We start from the raw sequence: 13922 nt of genomic DNA, 5'->3' as shown, positions 1-13922 counted from the left end.
CTTACAACACGCTAGTTTTATTAGAGACATGGCCAAATGCAGAGATTAGTATAAACACATCACTTGTTTTTCTCAAGTCACCGATGCCGAAAGTATAGGGTTAAGCATTACTTATCCCGTTAAGTATGACTATGCATTTGGTACCATGATTTTACCGATGTAACCCATATTTGATGACAGTACTAATGGGTCTTTTTTTTGTTCGTGTATTATCAGGATACGCATACAATAGTTTGTGAAACACTGCGACTAAACATATATTTTTGGAATTCATTAAATCATTTATCCGGTTTTTTGTTAAAAATGTTTTGAACATACCTAGTCTAGGAATTTTATGTTTTCTAGTAGGTGTGTAATTGTATTAGAACAAAATATAATGTTAATAATGTTTAAATTCTTTTCATCAATATAGGTCATAAGAATATTATTAAGTAATATTTATGATATGTCACCATTTTACAAAAAAAATGTTATTCTTTTATTAATAAATTCCTCATTTATGCTATAAAAATGATAATATAGGGCAGATATTTTTGGCTGATCTTCATTCATAAATTTAATTAAAATAATAATGAAATATAATATTTATTGCAATTTACTTGCCATAATGCTTGATATTTTTTTGACTAAAACATGTCATAATATGGCTAATTACCATTAAAATTAAAACACATTCTTCTTTTACACATATACTCATCAACCTAATAAATCTATAATTTTTCAATTCATTCAAATATTGATTTTACTCTATTATTAAATGAAATGATATTATATTATATAATATTCTACATCTTTTCAATCTACGTATTTTAATGCCATCATTCGTAGAATGATTAATACACTATTTTCAAACATCATGGTAGACAAAGAATGTATTAAGTACGTACTTAAATTTCCTACATTATGTAGCCTAAAATACGGACTACATTTTCAGCTTGAGATAAAAATGAGAATTTATAGAACTATTCAATTTAAAAATTTAATAATTACCGCACATTTATCACAACAGTTTTTATTTTTTGAAGTTGTGTAGTATCTTTATTCAAATTTTTTTTTATACACGATGAACGCAAGTTATCTCGTCAATTGCAATCTCAAAAGAGATATTTTTTCTCAATGTGTGCAAAACAAGTAAGAGAAGCCTTAAAAATGAGTTGAATGTTGCCAAATAAACCATATATATGCGTAAATGAGAAAAGGAACGCTTCAATTTCACACAGAAACAAGAATTCCTAATATTATACATAATCTCTCTTTGAAAACTAGTAATTTTTTAAAGTTATCTTCTTTTTCCTTTTGCATACAGAAAATTCTTGTACATTTTCATATATTATGTAGAGATAAATGATGAAATATAATAATTGGGTAAGCCTAAATGTAGCCTGTACTTTGCTATACACAATCTGGAGACTAAATTTAACATTCTTTAGATGATTTTAGAGAAAGAAATAAGTATTTCGCAATAATAATTAATAATTGATGTAGTGCCAAATTAAAAAGTCGACTTTTATCCTATGGAAATATATGCATTAGTTCCCTTTAGGTTTATGCAACATGTGTATGTATAAATATTTTGGTTTTATGAATATCATAGTTGTATGCAATAGATATTGAATAATATAGAATGTTTGAAGAGGCTCACAATCTAAGTTGAAATAAAAGCTTTAGAATGCCAACGTCATCACACTGTCCTCCCTTACCTATCAAATGTAATATCATTTGGTATTTGACAACAAAATCTGTTAATACAAACCTCCACTCTGTTGAGGCCCATATGATCCTATTAGGATCGGACATGGTCGGAATTGATTGGGAGTCACCGTAAAAAAATAATCTTAAGTCTACTTACAGATTAACATACAGCTGCCCACAAACAAATAAAAAAATTATAAAAACTGTTTTAAAACATTTAAAATGCAAATGTATAGACAAATCGCGAGTGGAGAACTACAAGGTTCTAAGTGTTTGTCCTCAGTGAAACAAAAGTAACAATGATGCAGCTTAGAATACTACATTGTTTGGTTTGTTTTCTCAAGCATGAATACTTAGAACCATGTGGTATTAGGCTCGCAAAATGTGGACATGTTTTAGGGATTTATTTTACTCATTCATCGGATGTAGCGATGTGACATTTTTACAATGTGGATTGTCCGAACTACGTTTAATTAGTTGACATTCTGTTTTAAAGACATGTTTGTGTATTTGCATTTGTGTAGCTTACAAACGATAAATTATTGTATAATTTGTTTGCGGAAAGGTGTAAGAAAGAGGAAAGGTTCTCGTTTTCTGAGTGATATTATTTAAATCAATGCGTCATTTAAATTGAAAAAATATATCAATCGCATACTACAGACTGTAGGTCCTCAACTAGCGACAAGACAATAAGTATTTAATATTACATATGACTTTAATTAACAGAAATATCATTGAGACGAGACAGTATGTACTTCTAATTTCTATCCACTTCATTCATTACATGTTTATTTGAAAGTTCTTTGTCATCAAATAAAGAATGTCAATTTTAGTTTGCCGTCATTTTGAAAATATTAATAAATAAAGATATTGTTTAACTAGTGATGATTAGGCGTAGCACCCATTTCATACCCGTTGTTTACTTCTCCCTTTTTAGTACCGTTGGCAGACTTCCCGTTCTCTTGTTTGTGGCTCGTCGCCAAGTAGTTAGAGCCTTCTAAATGTAGTGTACTCTGCCTATGTGATGATCTGAAATTACAATATGAATAAGACAAAGTAATCGAAATAGATTCATTAGCAGCGCTCAGCGGAGAAGTAACCACATCAAACTAGTGCAATAATCTAAACAGATCTGTTGTTCTTTTCAGTAATCTGTTTAAACTACATATTCTCATTACTATGCCAGCTCCAGACATATGCTAAAAAGCAGAGGTCGTAAACATTGGGCTTGCATTCATACAATTGCCAAATACTGTTCTCAATGGAAAACGAAAAATCTCAAATATCGTTGTATTTAACTCTTAAATCGTGTAAATTCTGATTAAAAATGTATCTTATGCACCATGAGAAATTCGTCAGCTGCGTAATTTTGTTTCATAAGTCAGTGGCGATGGGTAGACGTAGGCTGTTAAGATTCGATATAAATAGTGCACGCTAAACTTGATCAGCCATACTAAATTTTATTTCTTTTCATTTAAGAATACAATATGCAAATTAGTTGCTGGTTAGTTTTTAAAATGCAATTAAACCCTACCAAATCAAACCGTAATAGCTTAAGTATTCTATGGGCGATCCGACAAATATAGTGCACATTTTTTTTTAATTGAATTAAAAATACATATTACAGTGATAGGGTTGGTTATTGTTTTAAAATTTATTAAGCCCTGTCTAAATCAAACCAAAATCGATGAATAATATTCTTCTATCTATAAAATATTTAATATTATGTATAGTTTAATGGGATAATTTTAGATATTTTATAGATAAACAAATATTTTTTGACCATTATGTACTATGGCTTGGTTTAGGCGGGAATGGGACGACTGGCCTCCGGACAATTGGACGCCGCACTGTCGTAGACACGTGTAGACAAGGTATTTTAATCAGTTTCTATCTACTACTTGGTAGTTTGAATTCATTTTACTCTTAACATAATGTATTCTTTATCGCGGATTGAGAATTACCTTGCCTAAGGCTTTATATAAAATAAAAAACTCTTTTTTCGTTGGAACTTAAACATATGCACGATTAAATCATTGTTTACGTCTGCATATTAACTATTAAATCATAATATAATCATTGAAGTATAAATAATAATATTGAATATTTTTTTTAAAGTACCTATAAGTACCTAACGTCTATTTATTTTCGAATTCCATGGCGTCCAGTTGTCCGGTGCCAAATCGTCCTAGACCCGTTTAGGCAGGTTTTAATTGAATTTTAAAAACTAAAAAACACTCTACAAATCGTAGTCTTAGTTCAATAAAAACAAATACGTTTGACTGAAAAAGTTTATACACTATTTATGTCGGATCTTAACAGCTAACCTCCACCCTTTGCCATTTTCATAAATAAATACCTACATTTAGAAAATAGTGTTTTTAAACATTCAAAAAATTATATTTATATTATAATTATGTCCTGGGTGATTTTCAAATTTTATGTTGCATCGTCCATGGAGAAAAGGTTGCCAACCACTGCAGTGTTAAAAGGGTGTAGCAACTTGGTGGATAAAAATTATAACTTAGTAATTTCAAAATTGTCAGAATGATATTAAAATATATTTCGAATGATAAATACCTACTGAAGCCATAATAATTAATTGTTAGTTACCTGATGAGGCAAGTCACCGAAATAAGAAGGAGAACTAATCCGATCGCTATAAGTCCATAGCTGAGGGCGTTCTTGGCAATCGGTGGCACCTTTGTTGCTAGTCTTAAGAGATCAGTTACTTCTGACGGGAGACCTTCAATTCCCTGAAAACAAAAAGTTTAATTTATTGAAGTATGTGATAAAAAACATGTTTATATTATTTTTAGGAGAATATAATAACATTCATGGTGGAGTATTGGGTGGACCTCTAAATTCTTGGGTTGAAAGCTGGAATCTTAATGTCTATAAAATTCATTTGTTTTTTAATGTGTATTAATTCAACCAGTAAATACCCAATCGGTTGATTGAATGGCGAACAGCCATTGTTTATAACAGGTATATTACAAGAACCTCGACTATTTGGAGCCACATAATATTTTGCGTGTCCGGAAATTTGTACGTATGCAGTTTGACGTATTACACTTCACTGTGAAATGTTGTATCGGAAATATATAGTCGTATATTAAAGACCGTCTACTACTGAGATAAAATTCATGTCTAAATATAACAGGTTCTTGTCGGTCTACAGGAAGCCAGCGGCAAACAAATTTTGAAAATATTATTATTGTTATGGATTATTTTTGTTAGGTTAGGTTAGGTTTTCATTCTTGAATTCATGAATTTTGCCAAAATCGGCCATGAAAATTGGCACGGTTCCCGCCTGGCATTATTCTGTAAACCGACTTGTACCTAAAACACTTACAAAATACGTAATAAAAACTACCAAAATACCGAAATGTAGAACAACGCGTAATTTTTTCATCTCGGTGCTTCAGAGGTATAGTATACGATCATCTCTTTCCGATAAGAAAGCTCACGGCAAACTGTGCTACGGTGAAATGTAATACGTACTATTTACAAGTAACCAATATTTTGCTCTACTTTAAAAAAATCTTTTTACTTTATAATAGCTTAATAATTAATTCTATTACCTCTTCGAACCACATGATGGGGAAAATAATATCAGGGAAGTTGGCCACTTGTTTGATATCGATCACCTGCGATACAGCGAGATTGATTTGGACACGAGCTTTGGCGGATAAGGCAGTTCCCATTTCCTGAAATTTTAAAATAAACAATTCAATCAATTCTCATCATAAATCGTCCGGTGTTGGAATATAGAACTAACCTCATCACGATATTAAAAGTATTGAATAATTTATGTAAAATGTTAGCATGTGGCGCCCTCACTCAGACAACTAACACTGGTGGATGTATTAGAAATGAATTGCTTGAGTCAGAATGAAATATCTCATTTTTTATATTTTCTTTGGTCATTTTTTTAGATTTTTTTTTTCTGACAATTTTAATTTCTGAAATTCAATTTTTATCGGGAAATTTAAGAAATTCAGAATCAAAGTCAAGGCTTTTTTTTTACCAAGAAATCAAATTTTCTTGAGAAATTCCATTCATTTTTTTTATAATTCCGGTTGCGGTCGGCAGCTTAGTCTAGTGACAATTTCTCGATTTCTCGAGAAACACGTTGACCATTTCTCTCTAAATGAAAATTCCAGAAATTTCGGAAAGTTAATTTCTCGAGATTCGAGCTTGGCCTTTTCTGATTATTTCTCGAGAATTCTCGAGACGATATTTCTCAATGACAACTTCTAGTTAAAACATTACTTTTACATAGTCAAATAACACTGTCACTTTATATATATTATTATAATAATATAGCTGAACTTAAGTTTTTGCCTTCTACACTACCTTTCTTTCAGTATGAATGACGTTAAAAATAGTTCTTGAATCGCTTTTCGCACCCTCCTCCCTGTGAATTCGAGGACTCACAACTGGGCTCACAATGAGAACTATTTTTGGTACCCATGTCTCTGGCATGCGCTGATCATATGCCTATATATCCGCTGCAGAATCTTCCTCACAATTATTATAATTATGTATCCACAAGTATAACAATGTAATACGCTATCACTGTGGATATAAACACAAATCATTGTTTTATCGTGGACACATTTGGACTTGGACTGAATCGGTAGAAGTGAGAATTGTGATCTGTTTACGACGGATTTTGTCTGTTTTACTTCTTGATAATAAATTATATTTTGGAAATATGCTATTTTTATTTTTAATTTAAACACTTACAGGTTGGATATCGATCATGAATTTGTGTTTCTCTGGATCTGGTGGAGAAATTCCCTCCACGGCTGTCCTCAAACTGTCGTCAGCGAGGTAAAAGTGGGGGAAACTTAGCATAACGGGAGAATCTGCAAGGAAATATATCATATTAGGCTTGTACATGATTATAATTTGTATACTTAAGAATAATATTATGGTAATTCATTTATGACCCAAGCGTCAATGAGAAGACAAGAGTCCTAATTGAAAAGAATTCGTAATATGGTAGGAATTAAAAAAACTGTTAATTTGTTAATAATATATTTTATTTTATATGCTGTTGTATGAATTCGTGAGTGTTTAGAATTGTTTAGAAGATAGAGAAAATTTCTAAAAACTATTTGAACGTTTAATAAAGCACTGATAGTTGGTATTTCATCATCTGGAAATTCGCTCATTTGCGTTACTTTTGATTGTTCTGCGTCCTCATAAAATATTGTACAATCTCATTCCAAAAATTCAGTATATTCTAATAAATATACCGAATAAAGTAAAATATTCTTGCTGTCTTGCAGAATTTTGAATAAGAATCCAAAATTCTGCAAGACTTATTTCATTAAATTCGACTTCAAGGGAATTATCTGATCTAATATCCATCAATTCTTCTTGAGATGCCCACGTTATATAATCATATTTTAAGGATTTAGCAAATGGTGTTCCTATCCAATTGTACTTTGGTCTTCATTTAAGTTTGGGAAATATTATCGTCCAGTGATCACGTTTTTTATGTTTTTTTTTTCAAATACTGAAATATTTCTCGGCTCCCTGGCAAGAGCTTCAGGGCCCCCTAGGGGGCCGCACCCCCAAGTTTGAGAAGTATTGATGTAGATGACGATATTGGCCTCTTAGGACGGCAGAATGCAGGAATCGTAGTATAACTAATACATGTCACAATCCTCATGAAAAGGGGGATTATTGTAAGCATCATGCATCCTTATAGGTATATTATTTATGTGTTCAAAAGGGATGTCTTAAATAATATATATAAAAATATGACATACCATATTGGCATAATGAAACATTGTTGAGTCCACTGGGTGCGCAGGGTGGTCCCTGAGGACAGAAACATCTGTTGTCCGGGTTGGTATCTGGATCGGCAAACACGTTGTCTGGTGGTGTGAATCGATAGCCCAAAACGTCACCTGCTGTCGTCACTTCTTTTTCGAATCTGTGACAATAAAAACAATATTATAAATTTAAGCCGGCTCTCACATCTAAACTCGACTCGCCTGAAACGTGTCAAATACGTCGATGTGATGTTATCGTCATTCACAAAACACACGTTATCTTAATAGGCCTTCGCACACTGCTGGAATAAAATATTTTAATTTGAAAAAAAATCATCTGGAGGCACGTGCAACTATTTTCACCCGACATGCAGCGCTATAATCCTGACATGTCGCACTTCGTAATTCATTTTGGCTTGCCGAGTGACGTCACTGTCCTCGCATGGCCGTGCTATACGCACATAGAAAGTTGCATGTTGCGCTAAGTTTTGATTTATGACTATTCTCGCAGTCGAGACGATTTTTAATGTGCGACTGGGCTAATATCTCTACTACCCACTGAGCTATCAACAAAATACATGTTTACTGTACAATATATTATTATATTGTACCCAATATTATTTACAACATGTGAGATGACAGGGTATTGCAATTAATCAGATTGCAACGCGTCAATGCATTGCCAAGATGCAATCTATAAGTTGCTTTACGAAACCTTGACCACATTATCTAATCAACATATTAATCTTTTATATAATAAAATCACAAATGATCTACCTACTACTTATAAGCAATGAATTACATTGAACTGTTTTACACGGTTACATGAGGTGTCTAATTCCAAAAAGCGATAAGTCCACATTTGGTCAAAATCATGAAAAAAATACGCACGTATTCTTTGTATAATTTTACACAATATGTATTGATCTATAAATTCCAAAACGCGACACAACCCTACAAAAAAATATTTTAAGTCTCGATTTATTACAAAAAGCGCTTAAAAAGAGCGTCTCACATGCTGTAGCATCTGGTAAACTCATGACAGTGCCACGGAAATATGTGCCTTATGCGGAATAAATTAAAAAGTGCGGTACAAGTAGCACTATGTCCGATTTTATTTTGCCTATATTTATTACATTTAAGAGTTTATAGGCTGAAACAAATTTCCATTTGGTTCTAATTTCCATATAGAATAAAACGGAAAAAATAATCTCACGTTAAAACAAATAATTGAAGCATGAAACATAAAAACGTTGTTTCCCGAAAATATTGAATTGTGGACTTGTCGCTTTTTGTAATTAGACGCCTCACATGTAAATTGTACGTATTTCATTTCACCGTAGCACATTTCGTGTCCGGAAACTTGTACGTATACAATTCGCCGTATCACACTTCACCGTGAAATCATGTATCAGAAATATATGGCCGTATATTAAGAGCGTACATAAGTGAAACGGCAAATAATTTTCAACTGTATGTGGAACGAAATTACAGCCGCGTTACTATTATTGCGTTAGTCGAGGTATCTGCACGTCGATTCGTTTTGTCATGGCGTCGGTTGAAAATATTCTTAAATCGTGTAAAGATGACTAAAAAACGTTCCGCATGTACTTGAAAAAGAAAACATGTCAATGAATATACTATTATTATTACGAATATAATAATAAACATAACATAAAAAGGACGCATGTTGAACTTTTATGACAAATTATATTTCGTTCGGCTTGCGTCATTTGCACCCGCGACCCGCAATCCGCGCATCGCCTAGTCACGATCTTTTTAGACCATGCCTCAGCTGAGGTATAGCCTTAAAGACCGTCCAATCTCTTTGGGTCGTATAGTACTGACATAAAATTCATTTCTAAATAAAACACGTTGTCGATTTACAATTTACAGGAAACCAGCAGCAAACAAATTTTAAAAATACCCGATATAGGTACTTGATTATTAATTAATTGATATAAGTACCTATTTGAGAGGTTAGGTTTTCATTCTTGAATTCATGAATTTTGCCAAAATCAGCCATGAAAATTGAATTAATGTTCATATTGAATCTAATAAAATTGGAGACCGTATAGTATACGGTCATCTCATTCCGATAAGAAAGCTCACGGCAAACTGTGCCACGGTGAAATTTATCCATTATAATTAATTATAACCATTCAAACTTACTAAATTAGATAATAATATGTAATTATTTACCTCAGAGGTAAAAGTCGACACATGTCTTTGTCAAAGATGTGAAGAGTGGTATTCTTGGTGATATGAGGAGGGAATATGGATCCGTCTGATCCATCAATTCGTGAGCAGGCATCTTGAGTAAAGTGAATGATCTTCTTGTTTCCGTTGAAGGAGTCAACGAGGCCGTATTTAGTGATGTCATTTGCGCCGGTGAACACGGCAATCTGGTCGTTGGATGTTCCATTTTTCTAGATAACAAAATTTTAACATTCAAAATAATTTTAGATATACGAGTACTTACATAATATCGCTACCTCAGTACAAGGGTACAATATTTGAAGTAATGTCAGTTTTGACTAATGAATTACAAAATATGAAGAACTAGTTGAAGTTTCTGGGCAAGGCTGCACTATTTTTGTAGATATTTATTTTACCATATTTCAGATAACTTTGTATGACATCAACATGAATATCAAACGAGTATAATTTATTGTTTAGTGCAATACTACACTTTATTACATAAACTGATTTAATTTAAATATGGGAAGGAGTTTGAGGTGGTTCTATATAATTTTAAATAAAATGTTAATTTTTTAGGATATTTACATAACAATAATATTACATAAATACTTTTTAAAAATATCTAATTATGTACTTTATTGGTAGGTATTCAAAAACTTTGACATCCATTTCTCCTCACAGGTTTTTGTCAAATAGTGTTCCCTTGTACTGAGGCAGCTATATATTTTGCATATTGCTATAGAAAAATCAAATTTAAAATTGAATTGCCTATCCAAATATATTCATGTTTTAAGATGAAAACTGGTTTTTCAATCACTTTAAATGTAGATATTGATTTATTAAAGACTGATTCTGAGACATAATATTACATATTATTAACCAACGTTTTTAAGATTTAATCAAAGGCATTTCTGAAAAGAACTTACATTACGGACAAAGTCGTCAGTTAGAACTACATGTAGACTCTATAGTACAGACAAATAATAAAATAAATTACAATTTTTATATAGAATTGCTTAAAGAGACTACAAGAGATGCTATTTTTTTCGTCTTCAATGGTGCTACAGCCCAAATTGAGCCACCCTACACAATACTCTAGCTGTTCATCACTAGCTTGTCCTTGGCATACTACCCCACATTATCTACCCAACAGATTTTACCCCTCTTATTCATCCATCAAGAATTCTTAAAAAAAAAAATAGAATTTTATACCCCGTTTACGCGTGCAATAGATTTACTGCTGACACTACGTATTATCGTGGCCATAACAAGAAAATGCACGTATAAATATGTATTATCCTGCAAGTTGTCAGATTGCATCCATGAATCAAAAAACTTCGGAAGCTTCTGAATTTTCATGCAACAGTTGGGTTTTGTTCGATATCTGCGCCTGCGCAGTAGAAAGATAGTGGCGAACCTGCCGGATAAAAAACAAACTACACCGCTCAAAGACTCATTTTGAGGTTAGCCGATTTTCACGACTGTCAATATTAGTACCATAAAATGATAATATCGCGTCTCGCTTAATCTTGAAGAATGAGATTGGCGAAACAGTCAGCACTTAAGTGTATACGTTGTCACGATAGCTTAAAATACTCACTATTGGTGCAATTAAATCCATGCACGTGTACAGGCCTTAGACTATAGATACAGGCGCTATTATTATAAGCAGACAGCTTTCCCTAGCTCACTATTCAAGGAAAGATATACGTACCTAGTAGAGAAAAACGCTTTATTTCGTAACTTTATGAGCGTAGACAGCCACACCAAACTGTTTCGTGTCACAGTCGATAAAGCGAAGATCGCCTCGCTGGTGGCTGACCTCCAGTGAAGGTTGGCATAAGACTAAGAAGAATATATTAAAAAGATTTCACTTACCCCGTACATAAGTCCAAATTCTTCATACGGCAGTTTTTGTTCTTTAGGTACGACATCCTTGGCGAGTTTCAACAAAGGATCCTCGTATCCCCAGAGGAGCTGACCAACTGACACTTCAACGAATGGCTTGATCTTGAGGATGTCCATAATGGAGGCCATGGCCAGCCGAAGGAATCTCGCAGCGTGCTTTGATTGTGATGTTGCACTCTGAAAATTTAAAAAAATGTAGTTATTATTATTGGCAGTAGAGTGAGTAACAGTGAAAGAGTTTAATCAGTCATTTTAGATACTTCTGGTTTTTTTTTTCAATGTTACTTAATATTGAAAATATCGGTAATTATTTAAAAAAAAAAACGGTATTTCAATATGGATGAATACCGTAATCCCGGTTTTTGAAATATCGGTATTGCAATCCCTGTACACAGATCCGTTTAAGACTCCAGGGTTCACAAAGTGTGTCCCGCGAGAGTAATGTTAAATCTGTATTATTTTTATTCTTCATATCGAATATTAAAAATTACTTTTAAAATTAAATATCGTCTGCCAAGAATGAATGGTCCAGAAAATTTGAGCCTAGATTGCAGGATTTAGTTTCAAACAAACAATTGCATAAATCACATGGTGAAAAAGATATTTTTTAGTTTACTAACAAGAGTAATAATAATGTATATTTAGTTAAAAATATTAATTTACGCAATGAAATATTTTTTTTTATTTTTTTGGCTTTTGTTTTTTAAAAACAGAAAATATTTACAAAAGAAAGGGCCGAATATTTTTGATTTCAAAATTGTCCCTTTGACGAAAAAGTGGCATATACCTACTCTAAGCTTAAGAGTATATTATGCTTCATAACTTTGCACCCCGGCCCCGGAAAATGATGTAATATGTTATAAAAATATACATATCTAATAACAAATCTATTATTACACGTAAATATCATTTGATCTAATTTTATGCGAGGTAATTAGGCAAAGAGGCGTACCAGTGTAGTAAAAAGTGCAAAGTTATACAACGTATACTCTACCTCTAAAGGAAAATAGTGACCATCAAAATTTCATAACGGGATCTGTTTGTATGTTTGGTTTTGCCTTTGCATAAGCGCAACACTTTTTTATGATATTAATTAATTTTAATTCTTCTCAATAATCGGTAAATACCTGTCAAAAATAATTAAAATATGTTAGGTATAGTATGATTTTAAACTTACAAGCATAGGAATGTTTGGCACCACAACGACGTCATATTCTGATCCTGCAGAATTTGCCTCATCGAACATGTAGATCTTTCTCTGGTGGAAGGATAATGTTCCATTATCATAGAAGGTGATGTTCACTTTCTCCCACGACTCTCTGGAAAGAAAAAAAAATATTTTTATTAACATATTCTACATATGGCAATAGATACAATAAAATTAACAATGTTACAACTGGTGGGATTTATTTTCTGGTGACGGCTTCGCAAGCTCGATACTGGTATATCGTCACTGTACAGGCTCAAATATCAAATCATTAAAATTTGTCAAGTTACAAATGGCTTAAAAATAGTTTTGACTTATTTTGATATGAATGGGGTTTATGATACTTGGTCAGTTCGTGTAAGAGTATGCAATAAGTCCATTACCGTCAAAACGCCACGTTGGTAATAAGTGGGGGTTACGGCAATTGGCCTGTACGGTGACGATATGCTTATCAATATTAATTAAGAGGAAAACCCTGCCACTAAAAATTAAGAATAATGGTGTACCTACACTAAACAACAAAATAACACAACAACACTACATACACAAAATATTTAATAAAAAAAAATCGAGGAACATTACAAAAACTTGTAGTCTCCAATTACTTCTTTATGCATGACTATCATGCTAAAACTATCATTTTGTATGAAAATATTCTACCTACTGTAGCAGATTTTCATATTTTCCATTTAAACGAACATTATCAATAATTTTAAGTGGCAAATGCATAGTCATCCTTAAGTGCGCTGCTGTCATCGGCGAATTATAAAGAAATCAAGTGACGTGTTACTATTGTCCTTATCGAAACGTCTTAATAAAGTTAAATCTAAATTTCTATTGTACAAATTAAATCAAATCATTTTTTTTTTATATCACAATTATAATCCAGGATAACGTCGGGATATCTATCTACCTGTTTTGCAACCTTAATATCTAGGTAGATACCTACTGTTTTTTAATATTTTAATATTAATTATCCGTTTTTCGAGAATTCAAGTAATTCTTCTAGTATTTATAATTATTCTGATTATTCTCCACCTGAAAGTGGGTCTAAAACGCAATCTAGAATCTTTATTGTAAAGTTAATATCGTCAAATCGATTGTCAAAATCGTCAGTCCGT

The 13922-nt window shown here is 32.3% G+C and overlaps 1 protein-coding gene across 2 annotated transcripts in view; it reads right to left on the bottom strand.

The window, feature by feature from the left end:
* Positions 1 to 1021: 1021 nt before the first annotated feature.
* The window catches only part of LOC147065091 (scavenger receptor class B member 1-like), a 178637-nt gene continuing 165736 nt past the window's right edge, over positions 1022 to 13922 (bottom strand). For both annotated transcript variants that reach the window (XM_085956483.1, XM_085956482.1), the window contains 8 exons: positions 12772 to 12913; positions 11565 to 11771; positions 9687 to 9913; positions 7479 to 7645; positions 6445 to 6566; positions 5277 to 5402; positions 4306 to 4448; positions 1022 to 2721 (listed from right to left, as the gene is read on the bottom strand). In XM_085956483.1, the coding sequence (XP_085812609.1) occupies positions 2571 to 2721; positions 4306 to 4448; positions 5277 to 5402; positions 6445 to 6566; positions 7479 to 7645; positions 9687 to 9913; positions 11565 to 11771; positions 12772 to 12913 (1285 nt within the window). In that variant the 3' untranslated portion in view covers positions 1022 to 2570. The remainder of the gene's footprint in view (positions 2722 to 4305; positions 4449 to 5276; positions 5403 to 6444; positions 6567 to 7478; positions 7646 to 9686; positions 9914 to 11564; positions 11772 to 12771; positions 12914 to 13922) is intronic.

Source organism: Rhyacophila brunnea, unplaced genomic scaffold, assembly GCF_057557595.1.
Source record: "Rhyacophila brunnea isolate RB1 unplaced genomic scaffold, BYU_Rbru_1.0 scaffold_6, whole genome shotgun sequence".
Taxonomy (NCBI): Eukaryota; Metazoa; Arthropoda; class Insecta; order Trichoptera; family Rhyacophilidae; genus Rhyacophila; species Rhyacophila brunnea.
This window is presented reverse-complemented; position numbering and strand designations above follow the sequence as displayed.